Raw genomic sequence first — 27,987 nt, 5'->3', positions numbered from 1 at the left:
TATCAATATAAGTTAGTAGTTGCCAGATTATGATCATCCTTATGCATATCTTTCTCATTTACAACTACATGTGAGAGGAATCCAATGGAAGGTTTCCATATCACCTTTGTAGGTTGTTTTGATAGATTTTGATAGTCTCAAACATGTGTAAGTAGTTGTATAGGACACAAAATTTTTCTAGTAAGATAGAGAATATGTTGCAAATCCCTTTATGTGAGAAAAATTTCTCCCTTGAATTTAGAAAGACGGCAAAAGCTTATGAAACAAAAAGAAAAAATTTATTCAGCGCACTGGGTCTAGTCTCACACCGAGGTTTTGGGGAGAAAAGACCCCTTGGGCGTACAACTTATACATTTTATATTTTTACAAAAATCCCACCCTTTTTCAGATACGTTTAATATATTCATTTTTGCCTAAAAAGGTCTCTTTTCTCTGAAAAGGGGCTTTCCCTTTATCCCAGTTGGCTGCAAGCCATACCCCGTCAAAGATGATGGATCTTCCTTTGTTCTTAGCTCAAAGAGAAAAGGAACCTCATGCACAACATGGCCCCAAAAGATTTTAATTTTTAAGAACTTTCACATTTCCCTTATCTGGCCGAAAAAAGACCCTGATACCCAAGTTCAGTCTGTGGAATTTGAATATCTTACAACTTCATGACACGCCTATATATATAAAAACTGCATTTTTATTTCTCATACTTTACACAACTCATTTGTGCTAATTACTTCTTTGTACTTTCATGGCAAAAGTTGATCCTGTTCTGTCTTCTTTTCATTAGAAGCACCACATTGCCTGTAACCATTTTTGTAGTATGTACATTAATTCTGCAACTCTGTAGCAGTAGAGCAGCTGTAGTAGTGCTCATGTTTGTAGAAGCTTCAAATCACTGAAAATCAGTTGTAGTAAGATTTATATTTGAGAAGACACGTCTTTCAATTTGAAAGTCCCGACAACAGAAGTTTACACTTAATAGAAAACATCTACCTCTGTTTTGCAGTCATGATAAGACTGAAAGTCCTGCAGACACCCCATAGCACCCGTGTTATTGTGGTATGAATAGTCCCTGTGTATCACAAGCATGCAGTTAGACCAACATGTGTAGCAAACAGTGAGTTTCACAGTGATATTTACACATAACTTAGGCATTTGTGGTTTTTGTAACTTTTTATTTGCATTGGAAGGAAATGGTTTAGAAGCATACTGTGGTAGAAGGCAGGACGGCTGTGGTCTAACTGTCCTCAGCGAATCAACCATTCTCATCGCAGCCCACCTCCTCAGAGCCAGTTGTGACTGGTTCAGTTTATGGGGTTTTTCCACTAAATAACCAAACCTTCCTGCAAACAAATGCCCCAGCACCCAGAAGCCTTAAAAATCTACTTGTCCTCTTATTTGGGCTAAATAAATGAGAATTAAAAACTTAGTATGAATAGTGTACATTTCTATAAATAATGTGAGCTGTTGCAAGATGTAAAACCTTGCAGCCAAGCATTTAGAAAAAAAACAGAAACTGTGAGGTGATAGCTATGCTCAACATGGTTTAGGGTTGTGTGTAGGCAAGGGTTTTATATGTGAAAAAAGCTAAAACAGTTTTCTCTCTGTTTTCTTATACTGCATGGATGACATCTTTCAGTTTTGTTTAGGAGACACAAAAAGTGGATTTGGGGGTCATTTCAGTGAGAGAGATCTTAGTCCATTTATTCAATCAAGCATTTCTCTAGCAGGGATAAAGGTAGGGGAGATCCATGTAATATCCAGGTAATATCCATGGTGCTACTGAAATCTGTAGTAACCACATCCCAAAAATGCCTTTGTAGCTGTTCTGTTTTGCTCTGACCAGAGCCAAACCTTAATAAATAATAGCATGGAATCCCAGCCATTTCTCAAACAGAGTTTGACTGAAGATTAGAAATCATGTCTTTCTTTGCACAGAAGAGTAACATGACATTTAAGGCAGTAATTCGGTGTTTTGGCTTCAATATACAGATTGTAAAATAACTTGTAAGATATGCCATTAACAAAATAGCTGTGGTTGTTAGAACTGAGCCTGACATACTTTTGTTCCCTTGTGATGGAGATGGCATGAGCCCTAGGAGACAGGCAGTCCTTTTGTATGTAACATTTCCCCCTGGCTTGGCTTAGCTCCGTTTTACAAAGCCTAGCTTTCTGTTTTGCAACAGAAAAAATGTAACAGATTAGCTTTTATTGTTATCTGTAAAAGTGTTCCTGTTTAACTGAAAAGCAGAAAACTAATGTTTTAAGGATCTTTGATTTCCTGAGAAATTTATATGAACAGAGAAATGAATCAGGTTTTCTAGGCATCTTTATACAGGCTGTGGAAATTCTGGAGAACAAACAGAGACCTCACAACTGCGGCTGGAGGAAAGCTTTTATTGCTCTCATCATTAAAGATGCAGTGAGTGTAAATGCTGCAAGCACTTATCGACAAACGTATGACAAAAACTGAGCAAGTGCTTTATCCCAGTATGTCTAATTCCTATTTTTCTGCATAAACTTGAAAGGAACTGATTTGTGGAACTTGGAGATTAAGAGTTCAAAGTCCAACATCTGAGAATTTCTCTTCTTTTGGGAAAATACTTTCTCTATCAAAGCTTCAGATTTGAGGTTTTGCTCAATTTAAAAAGGTGTCTTTAAACAAGATGATGTATATGATAATTACGATTGGCTTCTCTCTTTAAAAACACAATGTGCAGATTTTCAGACTGTCACAGTGCTGGTGGATTTCTTCATTTTCTGTATGCACGCACCTTATAATTGCTTTTATTCTCATGTGACTTCTTCATTCAAAACTCTTATGTTCACTTTTAAAAATTATGTTTAATTGTCTCTTAAAGCACTCATCACTTCAGAATAATTAAGTCCTTATTTGTTGGATAAATGAGAGTGGCAACAAATCATTGAAAATAAAAATGAAAAATATCTGTGAATTTACTGCACGGGAATGCTCCTAATTAAACCTTAAGTGCAATGACAAAACCCATCTGTGCTTTATATATCAAAAGTACCATTGCATCCCTACTCTTCTGCATGCATAACTACTTCCAATCTGAGTACCTTCTTCATTTTGCAATATGGACTTTGGATTAAAATCCATTACTGCTATTGCCTATCCTTGTTTGATATTCAAAAAAATTAGGAAAACCAGACTGATATAAAAAATCTAGCAACAAAGCGAAATGAGCCCTATGCAGTAATGCCAGAAAATTATTTTGGGATTTTTTTTTTTGCTGTTACATCTAATACAGAGCAGGGGAGTCTATATAGGTAAGCAAAGTAAATCCACGATCAATTTGTAACCTTTTCTTAAACAAGCATTTACACCTTCTTTCCTTGGTGCTTGGTTGGAGTTCGCATTCTGTAGATGAAGAAGAGTATGATAAGATAGTACATGTTGCTCTTCAGAAGAAGGATGATGTACACTAAATATGCTGTCCTGTGCATTAAGTGATCTGGAAGCGTAACATCTGGAAACGTAACATCTGTAATCATAACATAAGACAGAAAAGTATTGTTTAATGTCAATATTGTACAACCTCCTAAAAGATGGGTAGAACTGGGACTATGTAGTCAGTTTACTGCTGCAATTACGTTGACACCAGTGGCAAGTACAACATCTGACTGTCCTTCGAGTGGGTTTTCACTGCTAACAAGTTCAAGCCCAACTGAGCTTCTTAACACATGCTGCTGGGTTATTATTCCTTGCAAAGGCAAGAACATAATTGTAGTGCTTCCAGCACTTATTACCAGTAGCACCACATTTGTTTGAATCCTTTTGTGTTGGATTTTTTGAACATAGGTGCTCATAATTCTTCCTAAAACCCCATTCCAGCTAAAAAAACAATTCATTTGTCCAAAGTGCTGGGCAATTGCTAGGCTGATGAAGCATCAGCTGAAGTGTTTAACATTTCACTACTCCAGGTGTTTAATAAAGTGGCAATTAATGCGGGCTAATAGCCCAAACAGCATCTGTAGCATCCTAATAAAACTCCTAATAAAGCTACCTAATAAAGATAGGAGGTCCCCTTATAACCCAAAACAAAAGTTAGTTCAGAGTAGCAGTGAAGTGTTTTTAAGTGGCAGACTCCAGACTTAAAAGCACTATTTACATTATTTTGAAAGATAATTTTTGTGATGTTCTGAGCATATGTAGCAATAGCTATCTCTTGCACGACATGCACCACTTTCCCACATTTTAATACATTAAATTACCTCTATTAAAAATTGCGCTGCAGTCCCCTTCCTGAGGAGCATTCTTCGTAGAATTTACTGGAAAGAGAGTTTAAATGCCCTAGTTAGGCTTTTCTTTAATTGAGAAATAGGGGGGCAGTAGAGCAACAAGGAGATGGGAAGTTAGTGCTACATAACAAAAAAGGATGCTTAAGATCAGTTTGCAGAGCAGATATTCACAAGTAGGATTCATTTTCAGAGAGAATTTGAAGAGGAGAAATGCTGGAAGAGAAGTGACTGGGTATTTGTTGCCATAACTGGGAGATGTGTCTCTGCCCTTTCAGGAATGTGTCCATCAGGCTGTTCCTTAGCAGTCTCTTTTACTTGAAACTGGAGTCAGTTTGACCAGCTGATCTTGTTATTGAAGAAGCTGGAGTCTGATTGCCTTCACAATTTACTGTTATTAGAAATGCAGAATAATTTACTTTGGAAGGGACTTCAATTTGTATGTTAATGGTTGTTCAGCACTAAAGAATAATATTGAGGAGTATATGATCTAAGGTTTCCCTATTGGGAATTTGCTATTTTGGTGATGATTTTTCTCTAAAATACACCCTTTTAGTTCTTGAAGTAGCAAATTTGTGTTTATTCTTTTTTATGTTGTTTCTATGCATAGATATATGGGCTTAAAGACATCCATATTGCATCTCTAAGTACATCTTCCATCAAAATAAGCTTAAAGCCTATTTTTGTCAGAATATATTTTGAAGGTTGAAATGTAATGTTTATTTATGGCTATGCTCTCACTCATTGGAGTTATGTGAATTTATAGTAAGTTAAGCAGAGGTAGGTATGAAGAAAATATTTACTTAAACCAATTTAGATCACTTTTTTTGTCATTATTACCATGATTTAAACAATTTGCATTGAATATAAGTTACTTTTTCTTTGAAGTTGCATTGTCTTTCAGATTTTGCTTTGCATTATCAATCTTTCCACAATTAAACACAAAATCTTATTCTTATACATGGTTATTATCTCACTATTTCTGGACTATGAGTAAGTAATATATTTAAATTTTGTTCTACATCCTCAGCAACCTCATTTTTAACTCGTTAGTTTTTTATAGCTATGACTAATGTCAGGGGGTGTCAGAGGGACTTAAACCTGTAAGCCATGAGAGGTGTTACTGTTTTCACAGTAACTTCTGTAAACTGGAAAGTAACTGAGCTGCTTCAGTGCAGACCTTTTGTAGCTATGCTTGTTTACACCTGATAAGGTTCAATAACTGTTATTTTTCTGTTACAAAGGCATGCTCACTTGGGGAGCATAGCACAGGCTGAGTTGCTTTTCCTGGGAAAATTTTGGTAGTTTTTCCAGTTGCGTATTTTAGCTATTGCTGTGCCAAGGAGCACAGATGTCTTCTGAAGCAGTAGTGGAAAGCCTCATTTCTCTAATTTCATTGCAAAGAAAAAGGATGTCTCTAATGATTCGTAGAACTAAATTTTTAACATGTTGCATATACCTTGTGATGGCAGTGAATTCTTTTGGCTTTCATGCTCATATTTGCAGTAATATTTCTTGTCTTTGTTGTCTGCTGGTACAGTTAACCAGGTGGCAATTGAGTATTCATCCTCTTCTGTGGGTTGCCAAGCATCACCTTTTACTACGTTTTCTGTTATCTCCTTTTCTTCATCAGTCCATGTCACTCGAATAACTTCTGGGTAGAATTTCTCAATAAGACAAACATACATTATCTGATTTTCATGTTTTTTCTGCAGGATTTCCGAGTTTGCTGGTGGAGAGCTTCCTTTGTCTGGATTGGTTATGGAGGGAAGAAAATTAAAAAAACAGAGATTTGAAAGATCAATAGTGTACAGCAAATAAATACACAGCCACAAAATACAAATTCTGAAGAACAGCAAAATAAATGCCTTATTAACAAGTGTTAAAATGCCCATAACAAATGTGAATGCTCTTTTGAGAAATGTTGAAAAACTGAAATACTGTTGAAGATATTAATAGCTATTAATCTCTTGAAACTGAATTAGAAAATTCCAGGCAGCTACCTGACAGCCTGTATACCCACAACCTTCCAAGCAGTACTGCCATCAGTGCACTATCTGCTCCACTCTTGACAATTATTAAGTAACAGTAATATTTTCTTAAAGATATTTATTCATTTATTCAGTAAAAGTAATTTAATATTGCTTTATAATATTTGTGCAAAAACAAGTACATGAAAATGTTGTCTACAGAATATTAAAGGTAGATAACTTGCCTTTCAAATCTTTGCAGTTTTATGTCCCCTGTATAAGTCCCCACTGCTAATTAATAAACATCTGCTATATCTAATTAAATTTTAGAAGCCAGTATTACTTTTGTGATTTTTTTCGGGGGGGGGGGGGGGAAGGAATTTATTATTGCCTTTCTATTTTAAGGCATTCCATGTATTTGCCAGGTGAAAATCTTTATCAAGACAGGAAAAAGGAATCGCAAAATCCCCTGAACACCAAAGTTTGGCAATGCCATTCCTTTAATACTAGATCAGTTTAAATTATTTAATTAACACATCTGAAACAGAAAAACCAAAACTAAACTAAAGCAGTAGAATATGCTATATCTAGATAACATTTCTACATCTAAACAGCATATCTAAGCCATCCCAGGGTTGTTGTAGGTGATGTGCTTTGTATGCTCACTATGAAGATACATGAATATATTTTAAATTAAAAATGAGCTGTTTCCACAATTTAACTGTAGGTAATCTCTGTTTTGTTTGCCTCTCTGGATTAAGCCGTATGTTATTAGGAAGAGTCAAAATCATCCAGATTTTGTCCACACAGAGATGACATTTTGATATTAAAGTGGATAGTAAATTTTAGAATCTGCTTTAGTTCAACATGAGCTTCTGCAGTGACTGCATAGGCAGTGCTCACAGGCAATCATTTTTTTCTATGCTTAACTGCAAGTGAAGATTGGATACAGTTTTCAAAATTGACTTTCATTGTATAGAAAGAATTGGTTAAGATTATTTTTTAAGGCAGCAGAGGCATCTTAGGTGTTCCTCTCCCTACACTGGTTTTTGTCTTTAGATTCCTATGTAAATCTCTGCTACTGAATTTGAGCAAGTGGATGCACAGGGTTTACATTGTGGTCTGACTGAGTGGTGCAGTGGTGCACTGGGAGAAAGCATATTAATATAAAAATGTATTTTTGTCAAAAAACTTCCACCTTTCTTTAAATGATCTGGCTATTCTAGAGCAATCTTCTACATTGTATCTCCCCTAAAACAACTCAGTGATTTTTTGAAGTATTTCAGACTTGGTGTTTAAAAACAAAGATGACATTTCTACCTTCAAAAGGATAACCCTTTTATTAAGAATTTCCTTAGTTTCAGAGATTTGTCAGTGAAATGACGATGTGGAGAGAGTTCTGTTGTACCAGAAGTAAAATTGTGAACAATATTATGGTTCTCTAACATTAACTTAGGAATTAATTTCATATTCTTTATGCATCAGTTCTCCCACGGATGGAAATTAAAGTAATTTCTAAAATTATTATTTGTTCCAGAGTTATATATGTTCAGAAGACCATGAAGTAGCTCTTGTCCTAATGACATTGCACTCCGCAAAGCCTCGAAGATTAGTAAGTTGTCCTGATTAATTCCATCAGGCTAAAATATAATTGGCTAGTTTGACATTATTCTCCTGGATTGTCAAGTCTAAATAGAGAAGTGAGAGAGATGCTTCCAGCTGCTTAGAGACTTCTGTTAAGACAGAATAATTTCCACCTCTGGAATTGCCAATATCTTTCCATTTGCCATAAAAAGACCCTAGATGCTTAGCTTAAATAAAACACATAAATCATACCACTGTACTGAGGAAATGTGCTGAGTACATTGCTTGAATAACTCCAGTTGTGTATGTGCATGTACATACACAGGTAAATGGATGACAGTGGAGAACTGAACGAATTAAGTTTTGCATATATACACGTTTACATGTGAGAAAAATATCTTTGTAGGTACATTTCTGGAAAAAAAAGGATGAAAACTTGTAGAATTGGCTGTAGGTTTTGATGTAATTTCAGGCTGATCTGTAAAGTCATTGAAGTCAATAAGACAGTTTACACTGGCTTTTCTGGGCAAATTATCTGATTCTTTCTGAAGAATTTTACAGTAATGAACTTTAAACTTCACTGTCATTTTAGGTTTAGTTAAACATTCAAAAATGTTGCTGTTTACCTTGTTAAACAATTTTCGGAGGCAGGTTTTAAGAGGTATATAGGTTTTACTTTTTCAAATAGTATATAAGCATGAACATATATTTCTTAAGCTAAAATCTGTCTTTTCTCTCTTGTAACAATGCAATGGGACTGCAAAACATTGTACAAATAAAATTCTGGTGTTAGGTTTGTAATCAATGAGTTATTAAATATTTAAGTTCAAAATAGATGTTTTTATAGATTAGCTGTCAAAAGTTTTCTTAATGAAACTCCTCTATGGTTTCCTTTAAGGGTATCTAGAAATATGATTTATAAATAATGTCACTGTGTTCTTAAGCTGAAATTTTAATTCTTATTACTTGGATGATCCCACAAAATGGAGTAATTTTATCCAATGCTCAAAGCTTCTCTCAGCTGAGGGCATTCAGCACACTCAGCTCATAAACAGCATTCTTGTCCTGCTTGACAGAGATTTCAGGTATTTTAATTGGTAATAATGTAGTGTAGTCCCTATGGTGAGCCTCCCCAGATACCTTAAAAATTCATCTGGCTTCCTTCCAAAGCTTTCCCGTTACAGAACTTTTAAAAATATAAGATTTTGAAAACACTTACTGGAGACGATAAGTTTTGTGCCAGAACCAAATAGCAAATACCATTCCACAATGGTACATTCCATTACAGAAACTGCTGTCTGAAGGATAGAATGCCATCCAGAGAGACCTGGACAAGCTCAAGAAGTGGGCCCATGGGAATCTCATGAAGTTTAATAAGACCAAGTGCAAGATGCTGGACTTGGTTTAGGGTAACCCCCAGTATCAATACAGGCTGGGAGATGAACAGAGCAAGAGCAGATCTGCTGAGAAAGACCTGGGGGTGCTGGTGGATGAGGGGTTGGACATGAACCAGCAATGTGCACTTGCAGCCCAGAAAGTGAATTGTGTCCTGGGCTGCATTAAAAGCAGCATGCCCAGCAGGTTGAGGGAGGTGATTCTGTCCCTCTAACCCACTCTGGTGAGACTCCACCTGTAGAGCTGTGTCCAGCTCTGGGGTCCTCAGCACTGGAAAGACATGGACCAGTAGGAGCGAGTTCAAAGGAGGGCCACCAAGACAATTACAGGGATGGAGCACCTCTCCTATGAGGAAAGGCTGAGAGAACTTAGATTGTTTAGGCTGGAGAAGAGAAGGCTTCAGGGTGATCTAATAGCAGCCTTCCAGTGCCTGAAGGGATTCCACAAGAAAGATGGAGAGGGACTTTTACTACAGCATGTAGTGACAGGACAAGAGGGAATGGATCCAAACTAAAAGAGAGTAGGTATAGATTAGATAGTAGAAAACAATTCTTTACTGTGAGAATAGTGAGACACTGGAACAGGTTGCCCAGAGAAGCTGTAGATGCCCCATCTCTGGAAGCGTTTAAGGCCAGGTTGGACAGAGTTCTGAGCAACCTGGTCTAGTGAAAGGTTTTCCTGCCCACAGCTCAGGGTTTGAACTAGGTGATCTTTAAGATCCCTTCCCTCCCACGTCATTCTATGATTCTGTGATTTTGGCTGGAAAAGTACCATTTTTAAGAACCATCATACAAACAGTAGGAGTCTATTTGGCTACATGAATGCAGAATATTTGGATTCAGTCTCAGCTAATGATGCTATTCCCAAAGAGCCTTATCCTAAGTCCTGGTTTTCTCAATTCCTTAACGATCTTAAGTGTGAAGTAACTACAATCCTCTTACTCTATTAATGATTCAGAATCCTTGTCCGCATAGAGACAAAATCCTACAGAATTAGAGTGATGCTTGAAAATATATTAAACTGTAGATACAAAAAGCATGGCAATTACTTGATTAATAAGGCAAGGATTTCCACTAAAACCAACATGCCACAGATATTTCCATTGAACTATAGGTATGATTTAGTTAGTCTTTCTGGTATAAATCATTAGAACCAATCTTTGCTTCATATACTAACATATGTTTATGTATTTAGCCAGGCTTAAAACATTTGGTAGCAGTAGTTCCTCTGCTCTGTTTCTGTGTTGTTGTTTACTTCAGGATTATGGCATTTAAAGCACATCTAGTGTGAAAAATATTTTTGTCTTCCACCTTCCATTAAAATAAATGTCTCTGCAGGAAAGGTAAAAAAAGATCATTTCTTCATTAAGCAATGATTAAGCAGTAATTCAGCATAATTAATGCTGAATAATTAATTAATTTATTATTAACTTAATAACTTTGCTATCAAGTAGTTATTAAGCAATGAGAAGAGCATTTGGAGGCACTAATATATTTCTATTGCCAAAGTGCAGCATATGTGAAAAATAATTACGGACAAGTTATTTCACTTTTGCTAGCCTAACTAAAAAAAAAATTTTTGCAATGACCGTTGCATACTGCTCTTTGTATCTGTATTAAGAAGAGGTTTTCTTTTTTAATGCTTAATTCACAGCTGCTTGATTCCTTGCTAATTCCTTCAGCACAGCTGGAGGAAAGAACAAGGGCTCTGGAAACTATTACAAGCCTTTTTCCACCAGATTCTAGGAGAACTATGATCAAAACTGGCTCAAAATAGCTCTTTTTCAGATATGTTTGTGATCCTAAATGACTGCGTTGCAAATACCACAAGGCTCAAAGTAGGAATGGTGAGCTGGGGAGGAGAATCCTGTGCAAGGATGGTGCCAACTCTGAGACAGTATAATACATCTATATGACCACTCCAGGTTCCTATAGCTTATTGTATGAATTGTATGAATATAACATGCAACTTACCTGACACAACGAGTTTTGTACCTGAGCCAAACACCTTGTTGTAATAACCAATCACAGTGAATGAAGTCTTTACAATATCAGTGCAGCTCTGTTGTGTTTACATGGGTAAATAGTATTCTTTAAAGAAAATCAGATTTGCTATATAATCAATTTTTAGACCCTAGTGAAGTAAAAAAAGGAGCATTCACCTAAAGTAAAGTAAAAAAAAAAAAAAAAGGTGTGTAGTTTTTTGAGGGCAGGTATGTTGTTAAATGGACAGGATTCATCTCAACTAATTTGAGTTTTCCCAAAGTATAGGTGGATGATGCAGATTGAGCGCCTTGGCTCCATCTGTTTTCTGGAAAGGGGTATCATCATCAGAAGATCTATTTGATCAGATATTGGCGAAGTAATTTGCTCCTTATACACCCCCCATAAAATCAGACCTAGAAATGGTGAACATTATGCAGAGATCTGCATAGCATGAGACCACCAGCCAATATTTTTGTTGTCCATAACATGAAGCAAGACCCTGCATTGATGGAACCAAAACTCCCACTAACCAGATATACCAGTGGGTCAAAATTAGGCAAACTCTTTTCATCTCAGATGCTTAGCTGAGCCAAATCCCAGGTAAGTATCAGAGCACCTGAAGTTTACTTGAAGCAAAACAGTTCTGATAATTATACCAGAATATTTTGAATTTGGCATTCTTCTTTAATAGCAGTAATAACTACTAGTTTCTGCAAAAGCTAGGAAGAGAGAGCAGCCTGTCAACTATGCCTACTTTAAAACTGTTTTGGACATGCCTCAGATAACACTTTCATTTGGTATAGTCAGATACAGTCCTAAAGGAAAACGTTTTGCTTTTCAAAGAATACGAGTAGCACAAAGGTTGGATACATTTCTTTCAGAATGAATTAGGAATATCACAAAGGTTGAATGTGCATACCTAGAGACAAAAACATCTTTCTGTTCTCCAAATGCTTTCTTTGCTATATTAAAATTCATCTTTGCAAAGAAAATAATACTGGGGTTAGTATACATCTACGCTGCAATAGCCGTTGTACTTCCCCCATTTCAATACAGAAATACAAAACAATTACATTGTGTTCTGCAAATGGAATGCTATTTAAGGGGGAAATCCTGCAAAGAATTCAGAAGGATTAAAACTAGAGGGAATTAAAATAGCAGAGCACTTCATGCCAGCCAATATCTAATTGTATTGAAAAGCATTTCAGAAGTAGTTAAGTTTTATATTTTGTACTTACTTGAAACAGTAAGCTCAGTTCCACTTCCAAATATTTTGACATCAGGATCCCCCACTCTGATAATGCTTAGCAATATCTCCTGCACTGCACTTTTCTTGCATAGGTTACAGAAAAATTCTCTCTGACCCAGTGCAATAGCTGAATTTTCAACATTTACGAGAGTACCATTTTTAGAAATACTTCAAGTTTTGTAATGAATAAGAAGTTCAGAAAAATTTTGCTCAAAGTCATGGATAGATAACATTTTAAATTTCCCTGTAACTCTCCTCAGCCGTTTGCAATTTGACTTAATTATAGTCACCTTGATAACACCATGTATTTTCTAGGCATTGTTATATACTTTATGCTGAAACCAGCATTCATCCTATTGGTTGCATAGCTTCACAACAATTAAGAATAATACAAATGCACAAGTAACAAAGTTACTTTCAGTAGGGCCAGGAACTAGTAATTTATTACATTCAGGGATTTTTTCTTCCCAATCGGTTTAGACTGGACGACTTCTATCAATCAAAAACTCTTTGCATTTCTCACTTGCTGTTCTGAGAGTATACTGTCAAGAAGATTACCAAAACAGAAATTAATCCATTGAAATATTTAAATTTTTACCCCTCCTCATTTTTCCATTCCCCCATCCTTTATAAATATTCAGCACTTGTTCTAAAGGTAATCTATATTAACGAGTTTGATATATTTATTTATCATCAACCCACCCAAATGGGGCACAATGCACAGTTAACAAAACCCCACAATTTATCAGGGAGAAATTAATTTTCCTACAGTCTTTCATTCTTAATTTTCTGAGAATCTGAATGATTCTGCAAAAATCAGTTCAATGATAATGGTACTTACTAGAGACAATAAGCTTTGTTCCCATGCCAAAGTATTTGATCCAGGTGCTCCACGCCATGTTTTGACTTTGCAATAAGCTAGCATGCTCTCTTGATATACCATTGATGAAGAAAATCCCATTTTTTCCCCATCATCCCTGGGAGTCTGCATGAAGGCCCGGCCCTCGGCTGCTGTCAGGAATTTCAGACTTGTATCTGGATGTTCAGCTGGTACCTAATGCCCTTCAGAGCAAATCTCTTCCCTGAAGTGTTGCAAATTTGTAAGATAACCCCTCCTCTTAATGCCTTAGAATTAGATGAAGGTTCTTCTTCGATTTTAGACACACAAATAGGTACATAGAGTTCTGCATGTAAAAACCCACATACCTTCAGGTGAAAATCCAGCTCTTTCCCAAAGCGTTACACCCCTTCTCACTTGCAATTAAGTGACACCAAGTACTACTAGCATGGAGTTCATTTTTCATTGTCTGAATACAGTTCAGCAGAGGGAAAGGAGGGAGAGAGAGCATCAAAAGCATTGTGAAGGTGTCTGTACGCTGCAGGTTGTGTTTTCTGCCCTCAGGACGTGGTTATTGTCTGCCCGTCTCTTGGAATCACTCCAGACTCTGCTACAGCAACTCACTGGCAGCTTTTCATATACTAGCTGGTGGGAGAAGGACGCTTTTATGCAGAGGTTTCTTATACAACAGTCCAAGATAACATCAGAGGAGTTACCACTTCTGCCAATCAAACAGCCTGCATGCTTAGTTTGACAAATAAAATAAACTGAGTTAGAGTATTTCTGAGATCTCTTGTAGAATACTGACCGCAAAGCTATGTTGAGAAAATACTATTTCAGGTTAGAGGGAGGAACTAGAGGGTGAAGGTCTTTCAGCTGAAGTAGGCGTAAAAAAAAGCAGTGGTCTACACTGAAGTCTTCTGGACGGGAACATCCAGATCACAATACAAAACAAGGGCAGGAATGACACAGACAGAGAATAGTGCCAACCAGTGCTTTTCCTGCCACGTCCTTAGACACACAGTGAAGGAGACCACCACCATATCACCTGCAGTTGCAGGTGCTATTGGATTTATGTTGATGACAGTGAGTAGCTGGAAGGTCTCATTTGAAGTGAAACACTTCATACTGAAGATAGCTTGTCGACTCCCCTGTATGATCTGGGCTTGCAAGTATGAGCAGGATAAAACTGATTTACAGTCATTTGGAGACCTAATACACATTTGAAATTATGTCACTTTTTCATCCCATCAGACTAATATTCTTTAAAGAGTTACACTTCAATGAACCACGAGAGGAGACTTTCAGGGTCTCACAGCAAAAGGAGAATATTAGGGAGAGGCTTAATGGTAGAGAAAAAGCTCTATGGATTAATTCTCAGGCATTAGGGTCAGCATGCACCTTGAGGCAGTAACTAGGATGGATGCATTGCATATGAAACACAAGTAGGAAAAGTTGGTTTTAACTATGGAAAGCCTTGTTTGGTTTTTTTTTCTCCTAACTTTGCTAACTCTATCTCCAATCTTTTGGATGATTCAGATCCAACACCAGTGAAACACATACAGTGATAAGCAAGAACATGGGGAAAGGGAATGATACAGCTCCCAAAAAAGAGAACAAAAATGCCCACCTCCAGATCTCAGTCAATAAATAGAAAATCTTCCTCCTCTGACAGCTGCTGACTCGCAAATTAAAAGAACTCTCCTTTTCCTTTGCTTAAAATTTTTAAGAACCTTCAGGCTAAAGCTCTCTATTTCAATTTTCTTTGTCAGGTCAAATTCTTTGAAGAGCCACAGTACAACATGCTAGCCTATTTTCAGGAACAACAATATGGAAAAATGCCCTTTTCCATTAAATAAACCCTTACAACCAGATCACTGATATGACTGAGTGATAAGGAGAAGAATCTGGAATGGAGAGGATAGATTAGGTGTTGAATCTTTACTGTTCCATTTGCCCTTGCTAAGTCAAAATCTTGAGCTTTTGACAGTTGATGCTTCCAAGGGATCAGTCAGCACTGACTATATCCTGTTATTCCACAGCCTGCATCTGCACCAGATGGCTCATCCACACCAAAGGAAGCACACCGGGATCTTTCAAGTTATTTGTTGTTGAGACGCTGAGGGAGCCTCCGATGTCTGAATTTCTACTACAGTGACTGTAACAGTGGGGGCAATAGTCAGTAGCAATGTCATCTGGAACGACATTGTATATTGTTAGAATACAGTTTCTGGCTAGAATTGTTTTCAGTCATGTACCTGTATGCTTGGAAGCCATCATTTACTACTTTTACACCTGAGAAGCAGAAAATCCTATCTGAAGCTTTTTTTGCCTTCTTTTGATACAAACACTGTCATGGTGGTGTGACCAAAATCTTCAGAGTCACCTTTAAAAGGACAATTCCAGGTGTACACTTCGTTTAGACTTGGTGACAGACAGAGAGCTCTCCATGGGAATTTCTTGCACAAAGCCATCTAGAAAAAAAAGAGGAAAAGTTCGTTCATTAACCAGAATTCAGGGATTTGGGAAGATGCCTGTTAGCACAGTCATAGGTGCTGTCAGAGACTGTAACAGTTAATGACTTACACACTCTAAGATCACAAAAGAATTTCACAAACTGACAAGAAGAAACAAAGCCCACCCCTCCCTGAATACTGCCAAAGGACCTTCAGATCAGACAAATGGGTGCCACTGTCCAACTCTCCTGGGTGCAGATGCACACCTGACACTACAAAGTGGATTTCCAGGTAAGGAAAGAGGCTAAGAGGCAAATCCTGCAAGGTGTGAGAAATCCCTCTTATCATGCCAGTGTCCTCCCTTTACATAACTGCCACGGTCCAAGGGGGGATGGGGCCGTGACACAGCACAGATGGGTCCGGAGACAAGGTAGAGGTGCAAATGGAATACTTTATTGAGGGGTGTAGGGGTTTTATGAGTTTCAGGTGGGGAAAGGGCTAGAATATGGGGTGGAGCATGAGACAGACAGACAGGGGAACAAATCGGGTTAGGGACACAAGCAAAGGGGGAGGAACATGGGAGGAATCGGGGAAGGAAAGGGCAAATGGTAACTGTCTCCTCTCTGCAGCTTCTTCAGCCTGTCAGAGAGGAGAGCGGGGAAGCAGGGAAGTGGGCATGCCTGGACATGCCTGGGAGATACAAATCTTGGGAAAACATACAATGTGTATATTTATAAACACATAAGAACTATAAAGTCTGTACCATAAAGTCCTGTCAATTGCTGTATGTTTTTCTCCATGCCTGGAACCTCTCCCATCTTGAATCTTGTTCCTTCACAGATAACTCTGCGCATCTAGCCTGGGCTATGCATCTCAAATGTCAGCAGACCATGATGGACCATGATTGATGCTGTAGCTGCAGTTGTCTTAGGAGATGCTGAAGACATGTCCCATGACACTATCCACTGAAAAACTTCCCACCTCGGGGACGCCACAAGGGGTTCCCACCTGAGCTAGAAGTGTGTAATAACTCATAACATCTTTGAGTTTTGTTGGGGGCTTCCCTCAGCCCCAACAGAGCAAGATCATCACTTCAATCAACAGACATTGAAGGTGCAACTACCAACTTTCATCGCTGGATCCAGTGGACAGTGACTATACATATCTTTCCACCCTTATCCTTTCTTTCCCTTTCTCTCCCTTATGCATTTCCTTAAGTGTTATCTTTATGTTTTAATAAGGCCATATTGCTATGTTTTAATACTGTTATGATGCTATAGATGCTTTAATATTGCTATGCTTTAATAGTGCTATATTGCTATGCTCTAATGTTGCTATATTGCTATAGATGATAATACCCAGAACAGCAACATACTTGTTTACCTATGCAACAAAATTTTTCCAAAATAAACCCTACAAACACTGATTATTCAATGCTATTTCACTCTAATCCACCCCAAGAGATTTATTAATAAGAACCTGGGTTGTCCTCCCCTTTCTGGGGCGGGTTGCAACAGGTGCCTTTGAGGAAAGGAAGGAAAATAAGGAATGACTTCCAAGACCAAGCAGCTACGGCTACAAGCATGCCATGCTTTGCTGTTGTTGAGAAAGAGAAGGAAGCCAGCCCTGGAGGAGAGTGAGCAGTGCCACATGAGAAGAAGAGTGGACTCGGTTGTCAGCTAGTGACCCTGTGCATCAAGCCAGAGGGAAGGGAAGGGAAAGGAAGGGAAGGGAAACCGCTGGAAATGGGACTCTTAATGGTCCACATCACTTTCACTATCATATAGTGATGACACATGTTCTGATGAGGATGAGATCTGCTTCAGAAAGCTTTCTGAGACCATGACAGGACCACAAGGGAAGGTTTCTTGAAAAAAATGGCAATGTTGCCTGCACCACTGCAAGTGCAGTAGTGCTGGATGCTGCAAGCCACTGCATACAGAAGGCAGAAAACAACAGCAAAAAAGTATTCACTGAACTAAGAGAAAACTTTGGAAAGCTGCCATGAGATTCTATGAACAGAGACAGGATGTGGCATTACCAATTCCTGGCTGAGAGCTGTGCATCACACCATTGACTAGCCCTAATGATAACAACAGGATACAGTGAAATATGCCATCCATAGGGATGTGGACAGACTTGAGAAATGAGCCCAGGAGAACAGTATGAGGTTTAACAACTCCAAGTGCAAGGTGCTTATCTGGGTCAGGGCAATCCCAGACATGAGTCCAGACAGAGAGAAAAACGCTTTGAGAGTAGACCTGCAGAGAAAGACTTGAGGTTTCTGATGGACCAATGGCTGGATATAACCCAACAATGTGCACTTGCAGCCCAGAAGGCCAACCATATCCTGTGCTATGAAAACTGCATCCTGTGCTGTATCTAAAGAGGAGTGGCCAGCAAGTCAAGGGAGGTGATTCTCCCCCTCTACTCAGCCCTTGTGAGACCTCAACTGCAATGCTGTGACCAGGTCTAGACTCCTCAGCACAAGAAAGACGTGGACCTGCTGCAGTAGGTCCAGAGACTGCAAACATGCTCAGAGGGCTGGAGCATCTCTTCTATGAAAACAGGCTGAGGCAGATGGCATTGTTCAGCCCGGAGAAGGCTCAGGGGAGACCTCATTGCAGCCTTCCAGTACTTGAAGGGGGGGTTACAAAAAAGAGGAAGAGTGGCTTTTTACACAGGCAGATAGTGATAGGACAAGGGGGAACTGTTTTGAACTTGAGAGGAGTTTTAGATTAGATGTTAGGAAGAAATTTGTTACTGTGCAAGATGTGAGGCACTGGAATAGACAGCCAAGGATATCTCTTCCCTGGAAGTGTTTAAGTCCAGACTGGATATCTGTAGAAAAAAAGGTCCCTCACTCTGCACTGTTTGCGGCAAATGAATCCATGGGAGACAGACTTTGTCCAGGAAGAACTCTCTTGTTACTTTATTCATCATCATCATCATGGCTAGGCTTCGCGAACGAAGATTTGGGAAGGCTCTATCCACATTTGCTACAGGCACGCTGGTGGCTTATGAGGCCAATACGTGACAGACATATCCGATTGCAAAAGGCACAGCAGAAAGACTCCTTAGATGGTGTATTCTGCAAGACACGATTCTTTCTGCGCTGCCTTTTCTCCTCAAGAGTGATCCTGCGTGTGTTCTCAAAGGAGACAGCTGCGTTATAGATGGTGTGTCTCCAGGCCTCCCGATTGGAGGCCAGAGTAGACCAGTTATGGTGATCAGTATGGCCAAGGCTGAGATGTTGTTTCAGGGAGTCCTTGTATCTTTTCTTCGGGGCTCCTCTCATGCGGCAGCCAGTGGCAAGTTCACCATAAAGCATGATCTTTGGGAGGTGGTGGTCCTTCATCCTGGAGACGTGTCCTGCCCATCGCAGCTGTGTTCTCAGCAACATGGCCTCAATACTTGTGACAGCTGCTTGCTCTAAACAGACTCTATATACAGACTCTCTACCAAGCCCCGGTCTGAACTCTCCAGCCAGCAAGATGTTTCCTTATCTCCCCACATACCACACACCCCCTTGTGACTGCTTCCAGCCACAGAGAACAATCATGCTTCAAGTGGCTTTCCAGCTTGACCTTGTGATTCTTTTCACATACACACTAATCTTAGCTCTGGCTCACTCAGGACCACAATATTTTTGCTTTAGTATTTCCTTCTTCTTTTATCATCCAGGTGGCTGGTGTTGTCCATCCAGCTGCTCCTAGAGATATCATCCTGAGCAACCTGATCAAATGGAAGATGCCCTGTCTATGGTGTGGGGGGGTGGAAACTGGACAACCTTTAAGTTCCCTTTCTACCCAAGCCATTTTATTAGTATATGATTATGTGATTATATGAAATCACTGAGCACTTGTCTGCTTAAACTTTGCATTTAAGACATTCAAGACATGAGGATACTGGTGTGCAGTGTTTATTCACACCTAGCTTGATAGTTCTGAAGTCCCATTGCTCATACTGTGTGATGCCCAGGTATTTCAAGTATCCAATTACGCCCCTCATCAGGAAAAGAAAAGCTGAAGAGTAGGCACACACTTGGCTATAGTCACAAGCAAAAACTATTCCTCTTATGCTTTTCTGTGAAATGCTTGCTGTGCTCAGGGCCATATACTAACTTCATGCAAATTTGAAGTGAGTCCATCATACTTGACACTTTCAGCAAATATCCTTCTTCAAATAAAATGATGTTTATTCTATTTGTCTTAACACGAAATGAAAGAAGGCAATGGTTATACGTAGCACATCATTAGCTGTGGCGGATAAGAGACTGTAAATCTCTAATTTAAATTGGTCTGTGTGGGATTTTGTGGTATCTGAATTAGGCAAACAGGGCTTACAGTTTTTCCAGGGGCTAACAGTTGCTTACATGTACAACAGGGAAGAATAAAAGGGGGAACTATTTATTCAGATGTGATAGGCAGTGCCAAGTATACAATTTCCATCCGCCAAGGTAGTACTTCCTTCAGTATGTTGTCTTGCTTTTGCTGCCTTCTCTTTCCTAGGGGAGAACAGTGGCTGGACTAGAAAATCAATGTTTCTCTGTTTGCTTCCCTAAAGGCCACCAGACTTCTGCCATGGTGTGCAAACAGCACCAAAGGAGCTGGGAGTGTCCAGCATTTATGTGCTAAGTCCTAAGGCAGTGATGATTTCCTTTGTCCTTAAAATAGTGGATGTGTGTTGAAGACAGGAGTCCTAATGATGACCCAGACTTTGAAAAGAGCAGTTGTGCAGGGTTAGCTGCTCTCTTTGGGAAGCAGGAAAGGGTTTGGCCTTTCAGCAGCTCACACCAGATGGAGTGAGAAGACTGGTGGAATGGCACAGTTACAACCTTGTGGTTCAGACGTTGCAGGTGTTTTTTTGCCTTGATGATCTTTGAGTTTCTATCACAGTGAGGATCCCAGTAGGCACAGTAGTAAGTAGCAGCATCAGTTGGAATTACATCTTTTATTGTAAGAACACACCGTCGCTGACCAGAAATTCTTTCAACCATGTATCTGCTTGCTTGAAAGCCAGTTTCAACGGTAGCTTTTCCTCCTGAAAGGAACAAGAGCCTCTTTGGAGCTTCACCCTCCTTCTGCAGATACCAGTGTATGACGGCACCATCAAAATTTGCCCCTAATGTTTGAATTTCACATGTCATTCGTGCACTTTTTTGGAACTTGGTGATGGATATAGGACTCTGCATGGGAATTTCCTGTGCAAATCCACCTAGGAAAAAGGAGAAATAATGTAATTAGCTGGAATTCAGTGAAAGATGCCTGTTAGCATAGCCATGAGTGCCTGTGAGGAAAGGTAGAATAAGAAGGAAGTACTTACAAGACCAAGTGGCTGTGGCAACAAGCACTGCCAGCAGCAGCATGTTTGCTTGCCACACTCTGCTCTTGTTGAGACTCAGAAGAGAGTGAAAGGGATGCCAGCTGGGGAGGGACTGTGTTGTGTGGAAGGAGGAGGTGACTCTTTTGAACGATCTTCAGCAATGGATTTTCTGTGTGCAAGAGGATGGGACGCCTTTTCAGAAAACCCTCTCCAGGCTGCCACATGCTAAAATTGGTTAAAAGCCTGTAGTCCTGTCTGCTTTCCAAGTAAATATGAAAAACATTGGTAAATCCAAGGATGGTGGCCCTATAAAACTCGAGTCAGAGCAACCGAGAAAAGGTTGCAAGTGAGAGCAGCTATGCATTGTGGAGTGAAGGTATCAGCCTGCAGGTCACTCTGGTGGGCAGTGTGTGCGTACCATCACCTGAGGGGTGTAGAGAGGTGCACAATGTCTGAGTGGGTGGGAGGCATTCCCCCATCCTGTTAGGAACCACCCTTTGCTGCTTCACCTTAGTCACGCAGCTGCAGAGTACAAAAGTGCCTGGAGTGCCCCTGTGCAGCTGGTGCCCTCCACCAAGGCAGCTGAGGCCATCAGCCTGCAGCAACCAGGGCAGCTGCATGGCAGGGACTTGCCTCCACTTTGGCTTAGGTTGTGGGAGGAAAGGCACAGCTGCAGGATTTCAGTTTCTAAGCTCAGCTGAGATGCAAACACTCACTGGAGAAAAGACTGGAAAACAAAAGAGAGAAGCTGCTGTCAACAGCCATGGCAGAGAGACTTCTTAATGAGACGGTCTGGTGCTGTGAGGGACTCCCCTGTGATTGGTGGGCCTGGGCTGCAACTCACCAGGCACGAAGGAAATGAATTTGTTCAACCTCCCTTCTGCTGGTAGCTGGCTACATGCAGTGAGCTGGTGGTAAGCACACATTGCTAAGTGCTTTGGAAAGGTGCCTGTGAATGCAGGGTTCCAGGAAGAGTCAGGCTAGGAGAGACACCTGTCTCTGTGTGGAGGCAATGGAAAGGGTCCCCTTATTCCCAATAGGAAAGCCTGTTTAATTTTGTGTCTGGCCACCCTGAGGTAGGTGAAGGAGAAATTACTTAAAGACTGGCAGAACACAACAAAGTGACAAGGAAGAGAGAACTGATAAACAGATTTTAAGGTGAAGTGGGGAGGAGGGTCAAGGAAAAGATCATTCATCTCAGCAGCATCCCATGACAGTCTCCTGCGTGGGCAACTGCAGTTAATCAGAGAGAAAACTGCACTGTCAATTGTATGTTGAGGACCTGAAATCAAGCCCGTGTTGCAAAAAACTGCCATGCATGAAACAGTAGCAGTACATTGATATTCTTCTGATCACACAGCAGAATTATCCCAGGTACCTGATCCCAGATGAAGAGTAAAGAAATATGACAGTGATTGCGTCAGTGATTAAATGCCCAATTTACAGACTATCTAGGTTTTGTACTGTAGCTTTCTAACACAGTAAGTCTCCCAGTAGGAATAATTACAGACCAAACATAATGGTGTCTATGCCAAGAGGACACATGCAGTGGCTAGAATAGTGTTCTACAAAATAACTTTCCAGGTTCAAATTATCACTAAATAGACTTGTCAGAGATGAAACGGCCAAAATCCAAGCCTTTGTAGAGTGCTTCAGGATCTAAAGCTATCTAAATAGCTTCCCCTTTGTAAATCAATGCTACTAATCCTGATCAATGAACTAATCCTGTCTGTCTTTATCTTCCTGTGTTTGTAAATGGTTTCCAGAATTAGTTGTTCCATCATCTTCCCAGGGACTGAGATAGGGCTAGCCTGCCTGTAGTTACCCAGGTCTTCCTTTTTATCTTTCTTGAAAATAGGAGTGACATTTGCTTTCTTCTGGTCTTCAAGAACCTGTATTGGTTGTTGTGAGCTTTCAAAGACAAGTGAGAGTCTTTGCAGAGTCGTTGGCCAGCTTGCTCAGCACTTGTGGGTGCATCCCATCAGGCGCCAAAAACTTATGTGTGTTCAGTTTAAGTGCTCAGTAACCTCATCCTCCTCCACCAAAGGGTATGTCTTTCTTGCTCCAGACTTTACGTCTGATCTCAGGGGCCTGGGATTCCTGGAGGCCATTCTTAAGTGTGCATACTGAGGCAAATGAAATACTGAGTACCCCAGGCTTTCCCATGTCATTTATCACCAGTTTCCCTGCCCTACTTAGCAGCTTTCCCTCGTCCTTCTTTTGCTACTGTTGTATTTGTATAATCCTTTCTTGTTCCCTTTTACATCATTTGCCAAATTCAATTCAAGCTGGGCTATTTCTTTCCTGAAATCCCTGCATAGTTGAACAGCAGGCCCTGGATCACCAGCCTATGTTTCTACCTCTTGCACACTTCATTTTTATGCCTAAATTCAGTCAGTAGCTTTTTGCTCATCCATGAGGGAGTCCTACTGCCTCTACTTGATTTTCTAATTCTCAGGATGGACCCTTCTTGAGCTTGGAGGAGACTCTTGAATACCAACCAGCTCTCTTGGACACCTCTTCTCTCCAGGGTTGTATCCAAAGGGATTCTTCCAAGCAGGTCTCTGAAGAACTTTAAAGTCTGCTCCCCTGAAGTCCAGGGTTAAGGTCCTGCCTTTTGCTCTGCTGTCTTCTCTCAGGAGTCTGAGCTCCAGTGGCTCATGGTCACTGCAGCCAAGGCTGGCCCTGACCTTTCCATCCTCAACGAGTTCTCCACTGTCTGTGAGTTGGAGGTCCAGCAAAGCACTTTTCCTTGTTGGCTGCTCAATCACCTGTGTCAGGAAGTTGCTCTCAACTCCGTCCAGAAACCTCTTTGGTTGTGAGAAATCCTCAGATCCAAAGGATACAAAGACAAAAGTTAATATCTGAGTTAATATCTGAGTTAATATCTGAGGTCACATGCAGTCCAACCTGTGTTTCAAATAGTTGAGGAGGACATAAACATCTATAGCAAGACATTATAGACTCAAATCACACAGAAAGTTGAGCAAAAACAGTGTTCAGTTGAGCCTGTGGAGCTGTAAACCCACCACCATGGAGATATTTGGGCTCCATTTTTAAGGTCCAGATGCATTAGAGGAATATCTCAAAGGATATTGAACATGTGCACTCCAACTTAGTTCAGAAACTTGAAGACATAAAAGTATATCAGTGTTCTGACCAGTTGTCAGGAAAATGTCATCTTTCCTAGAGCCAATCTGTGATTGTAGAATTTGATTTGTAAAACTCAGTACACTTAACCCAAAGGCTCTGAGAGGCTCTGCTTGCCTGGGGCATAGCTCATGGCTGAGGATTTCAGTTATATCTTGGACACATCAGGTGAGGAATTGTGACAATAAAAATAGGTCTTCTGGGCTATTGTAGAAATTTGTAGTGACTGAAATGCAAAGGAAGACAAAAGAAAAATATGAAGAAGGATGTGCAAGATCATCTGGTCTTCTCTCCCTCTTTCATATTCCTGTCTTTTTTTCAAAAGAAAGCACTGAGGGGATGGAGACATTGCTCTGCTTGCTAGCATTTTGACAGAGAAGAGATTTATAGCTCCCACACAGAGACTGGCTGTGTTCACTGTCAGGTGAGTGCTTTCAGTAAAATTAAGCCTTCATTTTAAGAGCAGTGTTTCATATATCTACCTTTAAGAGACGGGAAGACTCCAGTTTCCGGATGTTGCAGATACATGTGAGTACTGAAGTGACATAGTGATTGTTAACATTATATATTTAATAGTTTTCATAAGATGCTGTTTTTCCTCTCCTGCTGCAGAGTTCAGAGCTTGTGGTTCAAAGCACGAAGTATCTTTTTGTATGGCTTATCTTTGATCAACTAATGCTGTGGTGTAGTGCCAATATGCACAGTAGTAAGTGCCAGAATCCCTTGGGGTTAAAGATTTTATTGTGAGACCATATAACGGCTGAGTAGCATCCTTTCGAACTTCAAATCTATTTCTATCATTGCCGTCATCAAAAACAGATGTATGTCCTGACAGGTACAGTATCCTCTTTGGTGGCTCTCCAGGAAGCTGCTTGTACCAGTGCACAATGTCTTCGTTCATCAGTCGGCATGACATGCTGGCAGATCTGCCCTTCATCTGATGGTGCATCTCTGGGGTTTGCACTGGCGCTGACTGCATGTCTCCACCTGGAAGCGGAAGCAGAGAAATTATGTGAGAGATAAGCTCCTGGAGTTTGGAATCAGGACGAAGAGGGGAAAGGAAAAAAGAGCTTACGGGACCAAAATAAAGTTGCAAGAAGGACTGGAAGCAGCAACATGCTGCCTGTGCAGATTAAACCTGGAAATAAAATAGAGACAGGAATGTTACAGAGCCCTTCAGGTGGAGAGAGCATCAAATGACTGGGAGGAGGAAATGACTCATTCAGCACATCCAATGGTTGTTCTTCAACTCACTACCACCGAGGGTGTTAAATTTACGGACAAGCTAAACCACAGCAGTAACAGTGGAGAAAGGACATAAAATACTCAATCTGAAAAAAATTTCTTCATCTATCTACCTACTACAACTCATATCAGACTTATGTACTGAGTACACACATAAAACCTCAAGTTGTTCAATCTGGTCCATTCCTGGGATGTTGTCCTCTCCTCAGACACCTCAAAACTTCCCAGAAGCATGATCCATAAGTCTTTCCTAGAATATTATGAAATCATATAATAATAGAATGTTTTGTGTAGAACTTACAGATCATGTAGTTCCCACCTCGACCCCATGGGCAGGGACATCACCTAGCTGGATCAGGTTGCACAGGACCCCATCCAACCTGGCCTTGAATTCTTCCAAGGGATTTGGCATCCACAGCCTCACCACCCTTTCATTAAAGAACTTCTTCCTAGTATCTAATCTAAAGCTCCCCTCTTTTAGTTAAAAACTATTCTTCCTTGTCCTATCACCATCTACCAGCCAGTGTAAAGAGTCACCCTCCATATTTTCATAAGCCCCCTTTAAGTACTGCAAGGCTGCAATAAAGTCTCCCTGGAGCATTTTATAGCCTGTCGCTAGTGGTGTCCCCCAGGGTAAAGTACTGGGCCCCGTATTGTTTAAACTTGTTCATCACTGTCTTGTATGAAGGGACAGAGGCCTCCTCAGCAAGTTCACTGACAGCACAAAGGGGGGAGGAGTCGCTGATACGTAATGATATTTAATGATATCTGTCTATCTATCTATCTATCTGTCTATATGGCTCTTAAAAAGAACATGCAGCTGGTAATTTCACTGTGCGTTGAGGGTTACCAATACATAAAATGCCATATAAATATCCAACTGCACTGACTAGCCATGATCCATTTCTTTTGAAGATCCCTGTGTTCCTTTAACTCTCTCAGGTTATTGCATGAAATAAGGAGTTCCTCTGGCAGTAAGTGACCTGACAACAGCGAGGTGGTTGGGCATGTACTGGATGTAAGTGCCTGCCTTCCTTGATAACAGGACTGTAGCACCAAATAGGAAAAATATAGCTGGTGGCTCTATTGCAAGAGAGTCCCAGTGGCTGTGGCAAAGTCAGGGTGAAGCATGCATTTCCACCAGCCAGCTATTTGCTGCCCCCTGCTTTTTCTTGTGCTTTCCCTCATTTCAGAGCGCTGACAAAATGCCTTGCAAAGACTTTACAGCAGATGGTCCCTTGGATAGCAGCCACCACACATCATACTCTTCCATGAGAAAAATGTCATATTTTCTGACCCAAAAGAGAGAATCCTCTGGATCATTTTTAGGCCTTTGTCAATAGCAGTGTTCACAAATAAATCTCATCTCACAGCTAGTACAGAAAGTTCATATTGTTCTGTTGTCCTTGTGATAAATACATGAATTTGTGTCAGGTCTTGTAGTGCAGACATATCTCTAATGAAAGAACAAAAAAAAGAACCACTTGCATGGACATGGGGTTGTGAATACCACATAAGTGAAATTTCACTTTGGCTCTCCTCACAGCTGTCTGGCTGAGCAGTGCTGTGTTACCATTTCCATATCCCTGCTTCAGTTTGCCATTTTCCATTGTAAAAGGTCTTCACTATCCTTTCTTGGAACAGTCTTTTCAGGTGTTGCCCAGTGTAACAGATCCTTGCCTATAAGAAGGAGTCATTATATCATAAGCATTAAGATGGGAGTGACTACTGATAAGTATCACCCATATCTGCAGGGTGGTGATGTTCCTGCATGCTGTCAAACACTGCAGGATCTGATTTCGAAAGCAGAGCAGTCTTTGTGCAGGTCCCCTATGGCTTTCTGCTGCTGTGCATCCCACCTAGCGCAGTAGTAGGTGGCGGAGTCTTGCAGAGTTATTTTGCTCACTGTCAGGGTGCAGATAGATTTGCTGAAATCCTTCTCAATACTAAACTTCCCCTCATCCGACTGGTTTTCGAGGAAAATCCTGGAGGACATGTAGGCAACACGTTCTGGAGCTGCATTGGCCCTCTTTCGGTACCAGTGAATGAAAATGTTGCTAAAATCGGAACTGGAGACGTGGCAGTTGATTAGCACTGTTTTGCCTTCTGACCTTGTGATGGATATGGGGCTTTGCTGCAAGTCTTGTGCAGAGCCACCTGTGGCAAAAAAAGAGAAAAATTAGAGGCATGAAGCTGAGATAAGAGAGCATACCCTTTGCCACCGGTGGATGTGCAGGCAGCGGGATGAGCAGGGCACATACAGAAAAAAACAGCTGCCAGGAAGAAAGCGCTTAGCAACCACATTGTCACTGCTCTCCTTAAGGCTTTCTTACAGGGATAGGGTCAGGGCCAGCCTCTGGAGGGGGTGAAGCAGATCTGAGTGGCAGAAAACCATCCAATGAGGCTGTGCCAGCTGCAAGTGTGTTAAATAATTTTGCACACGCCATTTCCTTTGGTTAACACTTAAACCGAAGAGGAAAAAAAATCCAAACCCCACCCTTGTAAGAAGAGAACTCGCTACTGAGAAAAACTTTTTTTA

The 27,987-nt window shown here is 40.3% G+C and overlaps 1 protein-coding gene and 1 gene segment (V, D, J or C); both read right to left on the bottom strand.

Moving 5' to 3' along the window:
• Positions 1-145: 145 nt before the first annotated feature.
• Positions 146-27,987, bottom strand: LOC127476196 (immunoglobulin alpha-2 heavy chain). The gene is made up of 6 exons (XM_051798787.1): positions 27,710-27,987; positions 27,292-27,605; positions 11,174-11,222; positions 5,711-6,001; positions 4,228-4,284; positions 146-3,497 (listed from the first exon to the last, which is right to left on the bottom strand). Exons 1-6 carry the CDS (start codon positions 27,750-27,752, stop codon positions 3,334-3,336), a joined length of 918 nt encoding a protein of 305 aa, XP_051654747.1. The 5' UTR covers positions 27,753-27,987; the 3' UTR covers positions 146-3,333.
• LOC127476195 (Ig kappa chain V-VI region NQ5-61.1.2-like) lies at positions 24,798-25,467 on the bottom strand. The segment is given in 2 exon segments: positions 24,798-25,190; positions 25,279-25,467. Coding segments are annotated over 2 exon segments (447 nt in total).

The sequence above is a fragment of the Manacus candei genome, unplaced genomic scaffold (assembly GCF_025592945.1).
Source record: "Manacus candei isolate 608988 ecotype Guabito, Panama unplaced genomic scaffold, ASM2559294v1 h1tg000049l, whole genome shotgun sequence".
Classification (NCBI taxonomy): Eukaryota; Metazoa; Chordata; class Aves; order Passeriformes; family Pipridae; genus Manacus; species Manacus candei.
Note: the sequence above shows the minus strand (reverse complement) of the source record. Positions and strands in the feature narration are given on the sequence as shown.